Raw genomic sequence first — 15,080 nt, 5'->3', positions numbered from 1 at the left:
GATCAAAATTTGCTATACAAGTTTGACAAACCTCTTGGGGTGATTGGCTGTGCTGCTAACTCTATAGACCACATGTGTATGGTTGAATGGCCCCCTCTGGTTTTCTCAACCACAACAAGATAAAACGTCTCCTCAAAGTGGAAGGACATTGTTTTGTTTGGCTCGCCAGGCATCTCTTCATAGTGGGTGGGTGCAGGGTTGGAAGCTGAAGTGCCAGTTATAAACTGTTGTTGGAATACATGCATAAACTGTACGTTCTGCCAATTCTACAAAATAGAAAACAATTAGATATTATTAACAATAAAATTCAATATTCTCAATAGAAATGCATGATATTGTAACTGTGCATTAAGATACAAATAATTAACAGAAATATACACAGAATACAAGACAGGGTAAATACTAGGTTAATCAAAATAACATACATTTACCCTACTGTGTATTTGGTGTTATTTCTGTGATTCACTTTTTATGTAAGTAGAAATTATGATTTACATATGATTAATATGCGTATTGGCAAATTAATATGGACCTGAATAAATATCAACATCAATCACACACATTAGTTGATAATTTATTCAACAAATTATCATGATTTTAGGACAAGATTTCATGGAAGTCATTGAAGTCCACAGACATACAAAATGAATAAGTCAGTGTGGTGTTTTTATAAAGAACTTCAGATGAATTGTCACTATTGCAATGCCTGATAGTAAATATGGTCACCTGTTTGGCATCGGTTAGTGGATCTAATTCAATAATACATCCAGGTCTTGCTGTAGATTGTAAACTGACTATTTTGAAACCATTGAGGACTCCATCAGCTTTCCCAGCATTCACAAGAGAATTTAGAGATGAACAACTACTCATGTACGCCTGTCAAAAAGAAAAAAAAGTTTATAAAGAGTTGTTTTCCTGAGAATATAATCTGAATATTGCGTAACTCATACAACACAGTCTATGCTGAATTAACAATTTTTAATAATCGCATTTATTTTATTTCAGACACTTCAACATGCACACATATTTTAACATTATAATTGAAAACTTAATGTGCATACTCAACAATGTGGACAATGCTGTCCCATCATGCCATGGAATATCCGAGGGTCTGACAGCATCCTTTTTAAAAGTTATTTTTTATTTATAGTTAATTTGATCAATGTTAGATTCTGATGGATTTTAATACTCAGTGACATTTCTTGGCACGCAGGTCAATCCTAAACAATAGAAACCATACAGGAAACAAAGGCAGTTGACTTCAAATACAAATGCTTCAAATGGAATTTTGTACTAAGTACAGAAAATTTCCAAAGATGCATGTGTGAAAATATTTAGTAAGTTGCAGCTATTTGCAAAAGACTTCCACCCAGAAAAGTACATATTATAAAAAGAGTGTTACATTTGGCATATGACAGGCACTGCTCCATGAGTCTTGGGCTTACAATGAAATATAGGCGGCCATGTAGCTAGTCACAAAGAACATGCGACCAAACTAAAATATGAGGCATCTGAAACAAAAATAGCTTACCTCTGGCTGTTCATAGTTATTGGCAACCTCAATTAAAATTGACCTTGCATCAATAACAGCTTGGTAAAGTCGCAGACAGATACCATCGGATGCAACAAAACAGGCACTGGGTGAATTGGACACTGGTCCTAAGGAAGAACTCGGAAGTAATGTTGGCAGCCATGCTATATTTGAAAATGCCGAGATTAATGGAGAATTAATTCGCGCAAGTTCCTTCAAACCACCGGATTTTGAAAGCGGTCCAACAGGATCAACACGCCATAAGATTAATTCGCTACATAGTCCGGTCGGAGCTCGTAAATCCGGCCAATTCATTTCAGATCCTATCCTATCACTGAGAAGATCCATGGTAGATTTATCTAATGGGCTTCTGAGTTCACTTGTTGAGCTCCGAGGGGAACTTTTTATTGTTTTCTCTTGATCAGACATACTTTTTCCAAGTGAGCTTGTACTCGCAAATGATGCACTTCTACTTCGGCACATTACTGGGTCGATGTCAACTTTTGGGATGTTGTGATGAGATGTTGTCAGTAATAAAGGCAGCACAGGATGGCATGCCAAGTCATTCACTCGAAATTTATGTCCACAACATCGTGAGGAATGAGAAATACTCAACACTGTAGAAAATTTTGAATTCTCTGCAAAACCAATCTCCCATTGGTTCAATGTTCCATTGGTGTGCTTTGATAACATAGATACTCTCTGTGGGATAAGATTATTCCCAACACCACCCTGTTTGAGTTTTGCTAGGCTGTGCATAAAACTATAGCTCGGAGAAAGTTTTTCCATGTCGGCAATTGAGCCTTTACCGCTTTCACTCAGCTTCTGCGCCATCTTTGACTCTTGTATGATGCCATTGCGGTACAATATGAGACTATCGCACATTGTGGTGGCATCACCGGTAGGAAATGCCATGGGAATCCTGCAGGAGAAACTGATCTGGGCTTGCCGAAAACAAGACGGCAGATACTCATCGAGATATTCCACCAGCCAAACCAGGAAAGATCCATCTACAGGGTGTATACTGAACACCATGTCTGCACACTCATTCCATTCTCTCAATAGTTCACCGAGTTTTTGAGAGAGTGCATCGGTTATAATCATATGATCCAGTGGTTTAGAAGATGTTTGTGTTGAAAAGTCACTGAGTGGTGCGTCCTCTTGAATACCAGACGTACTTGAACTTGACTGCATTCCAACGGATGAGTCCTCAGCTGGTGAGACAAAATTGCAGTACATATATACTTTATATGAACAAAGAATATCTATTGTGCGACATACATACCGATAATATCCAATATACAAATGGATAGATCTATAATTCTTAAAACATTTGCCAATTAAATTAATTTATTATCATTGAAATCTCTGAATTAATTTAAAATCATGAAAATCAAAAAAAGTGATTTTATTTATGATCAATGAAACCAGCAAATTAGTTTCTGATTGTGATTTCAGTTTATCCATAGACCTTTTCTAAGGTCTATGGTTTATCAGAGATTTGATTCATGAACAACTGTACATTGTGTGTATAAAGCACATTTTTTGGGTAACTGTATTGCCAACCAATATTGACCTCTGGTAAAATCTAAATAAATTATTATGAATCAGTATTAAAATAAAATTAAATTGATAATTGTTTATAATTCTCTGAATGAAAAAGTTACCTGGTAGTTTGACATCAAATTCTATCAGGTCTTTACTACTGTCTTGATCTGTAAATAAAAGTAACAAGCCATGCATGGCACAGTCCTCGTTAGTTATCAAATTTAAAATATATAGTTTTGTTTATAGTACGGTAATATAGCTGGAATATAACCATGTCAGGAATATGATTATGATGATTGTTTAACATTAAAATGATTGACATTTGTATCTGATCGTCAAACAAGTACTTGTCCATATTGGGAGATATTGCTCTCGAACAGCATTAATTAAAACAAAATCAGCCATTTTGAATACATGTATATATCTATAACATGATGTATAACGAATAAAATTTGAACATAATCAGTCAAATCAAGTCAGAGATATGGGTCTAGAAGCCCATTCATTAAAACAAAATGGCCACCAGTCAGCCATTTTGAATCCGATCTGAAAAATAAAATTGTTTGCATCAAGTCCAACAATGTCCAATGTATATACCAAGTTTGAAAATAATCTATTTGTAAACAGCCGAGAAATGCTTGATTTTGATGATTTTTTAGCACAATAATGGCGCCATTCGGCAATCTTGAATCAGATCATAAAACAAATTGATGTGCATATGTATAATATCATGTATGATGTATGTGTGAAGTTTGATTGTGATTGGTCCAGGCATTACTAAGATACAGGTATGGACGCATGCACGCACAGACGCACAGAAACACAGACGCACGTACACACAAGGGTCAAAAACATAAGTCCCTGTTTTCGAACGGGGACTAAAAATAGTACAGAATATGAATTGTTGAATACATGTTTACATTCACATTTTAGAATGTTTGCATGTATTCTGAATATGTTCTGCTTAAACCAATCAAAAATATAGCTTTATATTTAAAATAAATGCTTTACCATCAACATCTGAGAACGAGTCAGTAACATCTTCTTTGCTTTCCGATGTATCAGATGCCTCTGCCTTCTTTCTGATATCTTGAATAATTGTCTCAGCTGACAGTGTGAATTGGAATTCCTTGTTGTTCAACCAGTGCACCACAAATGAGCCCTCACCGCTTCCAGACATGGAACTGATAGCTGGCAGTAAAGGAATGTCTAACAATGAAAAAAACAACAAGAAATGGTAGTCATGTCAAGGCATTACAATATAACTGTATTTTTCTATAAATGTATGTATAAATGGTACTATAATGTATATGACTGGATGTTATTGCATTAACAGGGACTACAAGACAACTCAGTTTTAACTATAATAAACGGTTTAGTTTTTCACTCCTAGAAATTTTCGTGATATCACGATTTTATGGCATTCATGAACACAAATTTCACAAAAGTCACCGCAACTCCTGGTTCCAGGTCCTCAGAGAAATGATTACTGCTGCAAAACTTTGTGATTTAGAGTTCATTTTCATTGGAATTGATGAGGTGAATTATTTTCTGATCTCAAGTCAAAATAAAATAACCAACAGAAAATGCACATAGCATTATGTGAGGCTGACACTTAATCACATTTTGTCAAAATACAATAAAATTTTTGGGGAAAATATCTAGATTATTGTAACTATGACAAGCCATGCATGGCACAGTCCTCGTTAGTTATCAAATTTAAGATATATAGTTTTGTTTATAGTAATATAGCTGGAATATAACCATGTCAGGAATATGATTTTTTAACATTAAAATGATTGACATTTGTATCTGATCGTCAAACAAGTACTTGTCCATATTGAGAGATACTGCTCTGGAACAGCATTCAAAATCAGCCATTTTGAATACATGTATATATATAACATGATGTATAACGAATATATAAAATTTAAATATAATAAGTCAAAGCATTTAAGAGATATGGCTCTAGAAGCCCAATCAATAAAACAAAATGGACGAGAGTCAGCCATTTTGAATCCAATCTGAAAAATATAATGACGAGCATCAGGAACCCGTAATGTCTAATGTATGTACCAAGTTTGAACGAAATCCACCCATAAATGCTTGATATTTGATGATTTTTTAGCACAAAAATGACCACCATTTGACTATTTTGAATAGGATAGTCAAACCAATATATCTGTTTATCTATGACATGATGTATAATGAATATTTAAAATTTGAAAATATTATCAGTCAAAACAAGTCGGAGATATGGGTCTAGAAACCCATTCATTAAAACAAAATGGCCACCAGACAGCCATTTTGAATCCGATCTGAAAAATAAATGATGTGCATCAGGAACCTGTAATGTCTAATATATGTACCAAGTTTGAACGAAATCCATCCATAAATGCCAGAAATGCTTGATATTTGATGATTGTTTAGCACAAAAAAGGCCACCATTTGGCCATTTTGAATAGGATCGTCAAACCAATATATCTTTCTATCTATGACATGATGTATAATGAATATTTAAAATTTGAACATAATCAGTGAAAGCAAGTCAGAGATATGGCATGAGAACCACATTCATTAAAAGATAATGGCCGCCAGTCGGCCATTTTGAATCTTATCTGAAAAACAAAATTATTTGCATCAAGGTCCCATAATGTCTAATGTATATACCAAGTTTGAACAAAATCCATCTGTAAACAGCCGAAAAATGGTTGATTTTTAGGATTTGTTAGCACAAAAATGGCCACCATTCGGTCATTTTGAATCTTATATGAAAAACAAAAGTATTTGCATCAAGGTCCCATAATGTCTAATGTATATACCAAGTTTGAACAAAATCCATCTGTAAACAGCCGAGAAATGGTTGATTTTTAGGATTTGTTAGCACAAAAATAGCCGCCATTCGGCCATCTTGAATCAGATGGTGAAACAAATTGACGTGCATATGTATAATATCATGTATGATGTATGTGTGAAGTTTGATTGTGATTGGTCCAGGCATTTCTAAGATACAGGTCCGGATGCACGCACAGGCGCACGCACACACGCACAGACACACGGAGGTCAAAACAAAAGTCCCCGTTTTCGGACTGCGTCCGAACGGGGACTAAAAATGAACATGAAAACAATGATGATGGAAGGACAGACACACCCCTTCGTTAGCATCATCATACATTGTATAAAGACAAAATAACACAAGACAAACAAGTAACCTAATATGTTTTGGAAATCAAATCTGAAAAAAGTCAACTGATAATGAAGACATTTAGAGAGCACTAACCTGTATTTGGGTTAATAACTGCTGTAATATGAAAATGTACAGGAAACAATCCGTTGCTATGGTGTTCTTCATATGTGTGTTTATGGAAATCATGTTCTCTTTGATGACTTGGTAACGGAACATCCGGTTGAGTTGCTTTCCTTTTTCTAGGAAATTAACAAAAACATATACCACATTTACATAAATCACAGAACTGCAATTTTGTTATAAAAGGCTGCCACTTATTGCATAGCTCATGATAGCTCACTCTAGCTCCTGGTCCTTCAGCCAATCAAGAAACACTTTATTTATTCATTTCCCAACCAACCAGATTTTGGCTTTTAGAAATACTGCAATTACTTCCCAGTGGAAAAGAGACAGAAGATCTTGAAAGGCTGACCTTGATTGGCTACCCAACCCCAACATCTGACTATCAAGCCAATCAGAGAACACCTTACTTAATTACAGGTTTCAACAACTTACTCAACTTGAGTACTGGTCTTAATTGCTTACAGTTCATAAAGGTCTTGTTGATCATTCCCCAGGACGACATTTAATCACCATTGTTTGTATTGTGTAAACAGAGTAAATGTTTCTGAGTGAAGTTATTTTATATAAGAAAGAATCTGATTGGTAGCTTATACAGAGTAAGAAAAATACCACCTGGTCAATTTAAAAAAAAGGGCCTGATAGATAAAAATGGTTCTTCTGAACACAGCAATGTGAGTGAGAAAAGCAACATGTATGCTTTTATAATGTCTTTAAAATGGTATGGAATGGAAGCGATAATTGGCTTTTCTGGATCTTGATTAGGGCTAGTGATATTGAGTGGAATGAAGTAAGGTCTGTGCTATTGAATTTGAGACAACTTGAACCAACATCTGAATCACTTAAATCGATATATGAAAACTGAAATACTTACGTTGCTTTGCCTTTCAGCTTCAACTTATTTCTCATATGTGAACTTTTGGCAATCTTCTCACTGATGACATGAGTTGGTTGTGGTGTAACGTTGACAAGACTGCTGGACGGTAACCGACTCTCACTCCATATACGACAAATGTTATCCCGACATGATGTCATTAAAATGTTACCCACAGAGCCCCTACAGAAATCACATAAAATTCACCATAATTAAAAACATAGTGTAACTATTACAACCTTGCCCATCGAGAACTAGATAATTAACCCTTAAACGGTCTAGGCAATGTAAATGTACATCAACAATGATTAATGTATTAACATCATAAAACAGATAATTATTCATTTATGCAATATATAAACACTGATGAAGACATATAATATCTCCTTAAAAAAGAAACATTTAAATTGTAATGTTAAAAGTCAACTTGCAGAGGTCAAAATTAAGGTGAGGTTGGGGAACCTGATGAGGAAGAATTTTCCCCAAGACTCTTAGCTTTAAAGCGGGAGAGTCGTCACCTGAGCACACACTGGAGTTGAGTCCCAAGCGACGATAACAACACACGCTAAAAACGCAAAGGCTCATGGGTAGACGATTGTTTGTAAACAATGACATGATATGGCCATCTGACACATGCGCAGGTGACGATTCCCCCGCTTTAATGTATCAACAAGCTTGCTTGGACTCTAAGATACATGTGCTTCATCTCTGTCACTTTTATTTCTCCCTGATATTACCGTATAATACTTCACAAGATCTATTTCTCCCCATCATTTTTAACATCATTTCTATATCTTCTATCCTTGAAATCTCTCTCTGAATCATTCTCCGTCTCTCATCCTTTGAGCCATTTTAAATTTTCGTACAAGTTTAGGCTCATTGTTGTAACTAGAAGCCGACCTGGCCTATCAAGAGTTGAAATATAACTTACAGTGGTGCATATTTGCTGGTTAGCCTCCATGAGAACCCAGTTACAGCTCTTGGATGTGCAATATATACAAAGTTATACTTGACAGCACTCGGTGTTGCATCTGCACTGGATTGATCTAGTTTGGGTGGTTTGATGCAGTACCATATCTTTACTAATCTATCAGCCTAAAAAAAAAAGTACATGTCTAATAAGCTACCGGTAGCTTTCCCTAAAAAATTTAAGTACTACTGTATATCAATATAAAAATTGGGGTTAAAAGCTCAACTTTGAGGTACGTTTTATCTAATCACTGCTGAACAATAAATAGGTGTGAATATTTTGGGGACACATGGTCGAAACAAATGAATAGGATTATGAACAATGTCGTTTTGAACCAGATGGTTGAAACAATAATGTCGGTCACGATCTTGTTGAATTGGGGGTGCGGTTAGTAATAGGTACTTTTCATGTTTTCAGTTTTTTTGTTAAGAACTCTTTAACCCTGAAGCCGAAGTTGGGGATGTGGTTAACTAAATTATGTATACGGTTTATATTAGGACTTTAACAGTATGGAGCATATTACATGCATGCACACAACAGGTGGTTACATACAATGTATAAACTTACAGAAACAAGTAACCCAAATCAATACAATTTGCATATTGTTCAAAACTAAACAAAGTATCAAGATAATATACAGGATTTTAACATCATGCTACTGTTGGTGTATGTTTATACTTACTTTGCCGGCTGATGCAAAATACTGCCCATCAGCGGAAAATTTTAGATGATATATCGGGCTAGCAGTCCTACATAGACAGAAAGATACATGTATTATAAATTTACATATGAATATACTGGCACATTAAAAACTGCGAGGAAATATCCAAGATGGCATCTTATTATAGGTGCCTTTTCATAATAATTAAATATGGCCTCTGTAAGAAAATTTAGTGCATGGCTACATATAGCTCTCTTCTCATACGTTGAAGTACACCCACCACCCCCACCCCCACCCCCACCCCCAACAGTACTAATATAGGGGTACTAATATAGGTAAATCTCATTGCTTCACAATAATGTGGTGGTCTTTTTCATGTATTAAAACTTTAAAGACCAAGGTACTTACTTGCATTGACAAATACATTCCCAGCAATGTTCCTGTACATTGCCACTATCATGGTCAGATACGAGATCATCCACTGTCTGGCTATCTAATGAAGTACATGCCCAAAGCTGAATTGAATCACTTCCTGTTAAGAGTCTGGTTCCTGATATATATAAAACCAACCACATTTAAACACTATTACTATGAAAGTTATGAGCTATTTTTTTTATAAGTTATATTTTTCTCGCTGGATTTAAAATTTTCTTTAAATTCATATTCGTTTTGAACACAACTCAACAACTCTTGAGACAGCAATGAGAATGTGAAATAACTAGTGATTGTGTCAACATTTGTTTGGATATCAATAAAACATGCTAAAAGTTGTTAATTAGTATGCAAATTAATATTCACAAATTTGTACCAAAATCTAATCAGGACTTGATTTTATCATAAAGTATCCGAGTACCGAATTTCATCCCAATCAACCCAGTGGTTCTTGAAATATTGCTGGAACAAGATTTGACACATACATCCATTCATACAAACAGACAGACAGACAGACATTAATACAACATTACCTCCCTTTATGCTCTGCACACAGAAACCAAAAAATCTGACATTACCGGTATGTACATATGTTGAGGTCAAAATAATCTGATGTGCACATTTTAAGATTAAATAAATAAAAATAATTAATAACAATTATTGTTATAAATATTGAGTGACTATGCTATGAAAACAAACAGTATATTAATCTCATGACTGGTAAATAATCAGTTCTAAAAAACAGCTGTGAGTGACATATTTGACTGGCTGAGTGATTATGGCCTGTGTTTTGTGTCAATATTAGTAGAGAATGATTGACATAATTATCTGTAGCAAATCTAGTGAAAAACTTTTTTTTCTTACATTTTCCATTCAACTCATCAAAAATCAGTGAAAATAAACTTTAGCGAAAATTTATTCAAGGTGAAATGAACTATTTTACAGTAAGATAAAGCAATGATCATCTTGATAAATAAAACAATAGCAGAATGTAGAATATTAGCTGATATCACATCCAATGAACAATACATTGTACATCAAACGCTAATTAAATGTACATACTATTGTTAAAAATCAGTATGTGTGCAGTGCAATAATTATCACCACTGTTCATGAGCAAAGCATGAGATAATCAGTGTTTCCAGATTTAGAAATATACAAATGTCTTTCTGTTTTAACATTTCATCACTTATGGTGGTATTAGAGAGAACTACAATACCAAATGCATGTAAATTGTCATGACGTAAATGTATTCTGTCTACTGTAAAAGAGTTAATTATTCACTGGGTTTTAATTTTGCTTATTTCGCTGACTGGAAAATGAGCCAAATTAAAACCCAGTGAATATGTAAAATTTAGCAATAGAACACATTATTTAAATTACAAAACCGTGCCCAAGATGCTAAATCAGCTAAATTTAAACCCAGTGAAAATTAATCATTTTACAGTATGTCTATTGTACCACAGCACCCTCTATCAGAGGTCATCACAGATTAATTAAATGACCTTAGTTGAAGACTCTAATCTAACATTACATCAATTGCACAGTCAACAATTAAAGAATTGTGGAGGTGGCATATTCTTTATGGATCCTCGCAAAAGTCAGTTCATGTAATAAACTAACTTTCAAAAGGATATTACTCAAATTTTCAATTAAAATTTTCTTGAAATTTCTAAGTTGTAACGATAAACTTAATGTACCGTTCTTCCAGGATTATGCAACATGTATATTTATATTTGAAATGTTATATATTTAAATATTATATTTTTTATTGCAATGGGAAATGGTAAAATTGATTGGAGCTTAGCATCTCTTGGTGTTCATTAGGTTTTCCTGAATTTCCAAAACAAGATTGAACACCAGGGAGTCGTTTTTGTTTAGTATTTTCATTTCAACTCCTATCCTACATAATAAGCATGAGATTATCAGACTGTGATACTCCGGTGAAGATTAGTCTGCCCTGTAGAGATCATGGAAAGTATATGCTACTACCCCCTAAGTTAAAATATATTGATCATTGACTACAAAAGACCTCCTAGCGCAATGTAAATTTTACAAGAGTTGTCTGGTCACATCAATCATACTATGTACAGGGCTGTCATTTGGATATCTTTGCAAAATATAAACATTTTCAAGAAACATTTTGTTATACACTTTAATGAATATTGTAGAAAAATCATTTATATGTTTTGAATCCATTTTTCGAGAAAACACTGATGTATATATATGACATGAGAATCTTAAACTAATTGAATCACACAATCTTTCGATAGCACACTTGGTAATTTGCATTTTCAATTATTTTTTTTCCAGTATAGGTGGTTCCACTAACTAAAGAAGTCAACACTCTCATGCAGACAGCTCATGTGTGGAGGAGATGGCATCCAAATCAGAAGCAATCACTATTTTATTAATGATTTTTCAATATTTCATTTCATTATATATTCATGGTACAATCACCTAGAAGTACGAGTTACCATCACTGCAGGATTGGCTTCTGTATTAAAGAAGCAACTGACAAGAACAATCTCTATAATTATTAGATCTTTAATAAAGTATAGATTAGTCTCTGTCCATTACTCAACATATACCCTAGTCAATGAATACATCTTCTTCAAGCTTTGTGAAAACAGATGGTATATTTGGTAACAGAGTGTGCTTAACAAGATGATAAAATGTTGAATAATATCAATAAATATGAGACTGTAAACACATTCTAATTTGTAAACAAGCCATGCATGACACAGTCCCTGTTAGTTGCCAAATTTAAGTATATAGTTTTGTTTATAGTAATATAGTTTGAACATAAACATGTCAGAGATATGGATCCAGAAGCTGATGCTTGATTATGATGATTTTTTAACATTAAAATGATTGTATCTGATCGTCAAACGAGTACTTGTCCATATTGAGAGATATTGCTCTGGAACAGCGTTAATTAAAACAAAATGGCCACTGGTCAAACCAATACATGTGTATATCTATGACATGATGTATAATGAATATATAAAATTTGAACATAATCATTCAAAGCATGTCAGAGATATGACACTAGAACTGCATTCATTAAAACAAAATGGCCACCAGTTGGCCATTTTGATTCCAATCTGAAAAACAAAATGACGTTCACAACTGGGACCCAAAATGTCTAATGTATGTACCAAGTTTGAATGCAATCTGTCCTTGATTTTTGAACACAAAAATGGCCACCATTCAGCCATCAGATCATCAAATCAATATATCGTTTATCTATGACATGATGTATAATAAATATATCAAATTTGAACATAGTCCGTCAAAGCATGTCAAAGACATGGCACTAGAATCGCATTCATTAAAACAAAATGGCCACCAGTCGGCCATTTTGAATTCGATCTGAAAAACAAAATAACATGCATCAAGGTCCTATATTGTCACATATGATGTTTGTAACAACTTTGAACAAAATCCATCTGTAAACAGAAATGCTTGATTTCAATGTTTCTTAGTACAGAAATGGCCGTCATTCGGCCATAGTGAATCATACAATAAAACAAATTGATGTGCATATGTATAATATTATGTATGATGTATGTGTGAAGTTTGAATCTTATCGGTCCAGGCATGTCTAAGATATACTAATAAAAAAATACATTTCAAAGAGACATTTTAGTTCATTTTCTTGTGAAACTGTAAAAATATCAGTTTGAGAGTTTCACCCAATATAATTTAACTTCATCACCATACAAAACCTTCTGAAGAGTCTAGTTTTCCAAAATCAAACTAAATTTAAGATGTCGACTTAAATTCACATACTGGAATTAATTACCCATTCACAATCTTAACATTGTATGGTGTATACATGTAGATTTGTCAGCAATGGTACCTCACACATTTGTGTATTTACATTGATATAAATACAGTATTTGTTCCATTAGAAGCACATTTAGAAGAAGTGCATACATGCATAAACCAACAAGCAGCTTGTCGGCTGAGATAGCTCCGCTGTTAGCAATGCACATGGCAATTAAAGAACAGAAGATATGATTACAAAATGAACAAAACTGAGAGAGGTCCATATGCAGTACCTATATATATATATCAAAGCAATTGGATTTGAGGTTTTTAACAAGAAGTCGAAAATATCACTTTTTACCAAAAATTACAAAAATATTCACCAAAATTAGAGAATTGAAGATATCATTATGAAATGAACAAATCTGAGAGAGGTCCACATGTAGTACCTATATATGTAATATCAAAGCAATTGGACTTGCGGTTTTCAACAAGAAGTCGAAAATATCACTTTTTGCCAAAAATGACAAAAATATTCACCAAAATTAGAGAATTAAAGGTATCATCATGAAATGAACAAATCTGAGAGAGGTCTAACCAAGGTACATATACCCGAAGTATGAAAGCATTCAGGCTTGTAGTTTTCAAGAAGAAGTCGAAAAAGTAAAACATTGACACGAACGACGACGGACGACAACGGCGGAGGACAATCACTCATATGATAAGCTCCGCTCAACAAAGTCGACAGCGGAGCTAAAAATTGCATTTGTTGTATACTGAATCATTAAAACATGACTTATTATGACCATAGAAACACCAATAATTTACATATTAAGCGCATGAACTATTAACATGCAACTGACTATAAAGAATTCCATGGAAACTACTTAATCTAAATGAATATGTCATTATTTTATAGCATTGTTTACATAAAACAATAAAACTTACCATCTTGGTTCCAAGATAAATTATACACTAAAGATTCTATTTTAAAACATCCCGTCTGGTGCCACTGATAATCTAGTTTCTATGAAAAGAAAGATACACTCATATTAAATTGTTTACTTGTAAATGATGGTGCATGTACATTTTTGTAGTTACTGTTGATAGAAAGACTCAGGGTGAAGACAAATACTAGCAGACTCTAAACATCCACTCGTTATATACCACTCCAACAACAAATATGCAGTATGTGGCGATGACGCACCACATGTAATTCAAATTCCTAACATTGGATTTTTGAAGATCTTTCACCTACATGTGAAAGCATACCCTAGTATGCCATTCATATTTCGGTTATTTGGAAAGAAAGATTAAATATAATTATCATATCTTTGTAGCATAATGGTAACAATGGTATATTATGAGGTTATTATGAGAATACCACAAAGTATGCATGAAGGCAGTACTGTAACAGTGATTGTATCGGCTGATGTACAGCAGAGGTCTATGTGATTCCTTACTGCCTGAGTGCATACTTTGTGGTATTCTTGTGATAACCTTATTATACATCTAATTTTTGCTTGCATAAATAATTTATTGAGAGATTACAGGTCAGAATGACAACCAGACATGTTTTGCACTGTGCGTGAGCCATAACGTTTCTTTGTCCAAAAGATGTTTGAATAAATAACCTGGAATGCGTCAACGTTGGTGATGTACATGTACATGTAGTTTACTGAGCATAAGAGAAAATTTGAATTTGAAAGCTGATATGTTTTAGAAAGAGTGCTGAAACAACCATTTACGGAACAACTATTTTTAAATTATTGTTTTAAGTGGTAGATGTATAATAATTGTTACAGCATACTTACATGTGTGCTCTGTTCTTGTACTGCGGTTGGTTCAAAAATGTACACTTGATTTGCATAGGAAGCGGCAATCTGCCAACAATACAGAAGTCAATATGTTACTATGTTCTTTTAACTGCAAGTAATGACTTTAATGCAGGGTTCAAGTGAGACAGGTATTCCACTGCTGACA

The 15,080-nt window shown here is 34.0% G+C and overlaps 1 protein-coding gene across 1 annotated transcript in view; it reads right to left on the bottom strand.

The window, feature by feature from the left end:
* LOC100370854 (dmX-like protein 2) overlaps window positions 1-15,080 on the bottom strand; it is a 72,811-nt gene that overhangs the window by 28,735 nt on the left and 28,996 nt on the right. The window contains exons 3-14 of the mRNA XM_085507401.1: window positions 14,912-14,980; window positions 14,046-14,124; window positions 9,300-9,441; window positions 8,913-8,979; window positions 8,192-8,355; window positions 7,261-7,443; window positions 6,360-6,505; window positions 4,091-4,288; window positions 3,199-3,246; window positions 1,532-2,745; window positions 727-876; window positions 32-266 (exon numbers count right to left, since the gene is read on the bottom strand). Coding sequence (XP_085363527.1) covers window positions 32-266; window positions 727-876; window positions 1,532-2,745; window positions 3,199-3,246; window positions 4,091-4,288; window positions 6,360-6,505; window positions 7,261-7,443; window positions 8,192-8,355; window positions 8,913-8,979; window positions 9,300-9,441; window positions 14,046-14,124; window positions 14,912-14,980 — 2,695 coding nt within the window. The remainder of the gene's footprint in view (window positions 1-31; window positions 267-726; window positions 877-1,531; window positions 2,746-3,198; window positions 3,247-4,090; window positions 4,289-6,359; window positions 6,506-7,260; window positions 7,444-8,191; window positions 8,356-8,912; window positions 8,980-9,299; window positions 9,442-14,045; window positions 14,125-14,911; window positions 14,981-15,080) is intronic.

Source organism: Saccoglossus kowalevskii, chromosome 13 (genome assembly GCF_978046115.1).
Source record: "Saccoglossus kowalevskii chromosome 13, keSacKowa6.1, whole genome shotgun sequence".
NCBI lineage: Eukaryota > Metazoa > Hemichordata > Enteropneusta > Harrimaniidae > Saccoglossus > Saccoglossus kowalevskii.
This window is presented reverse-complemented; position numbering and strand designations above follow the sequence as displayed.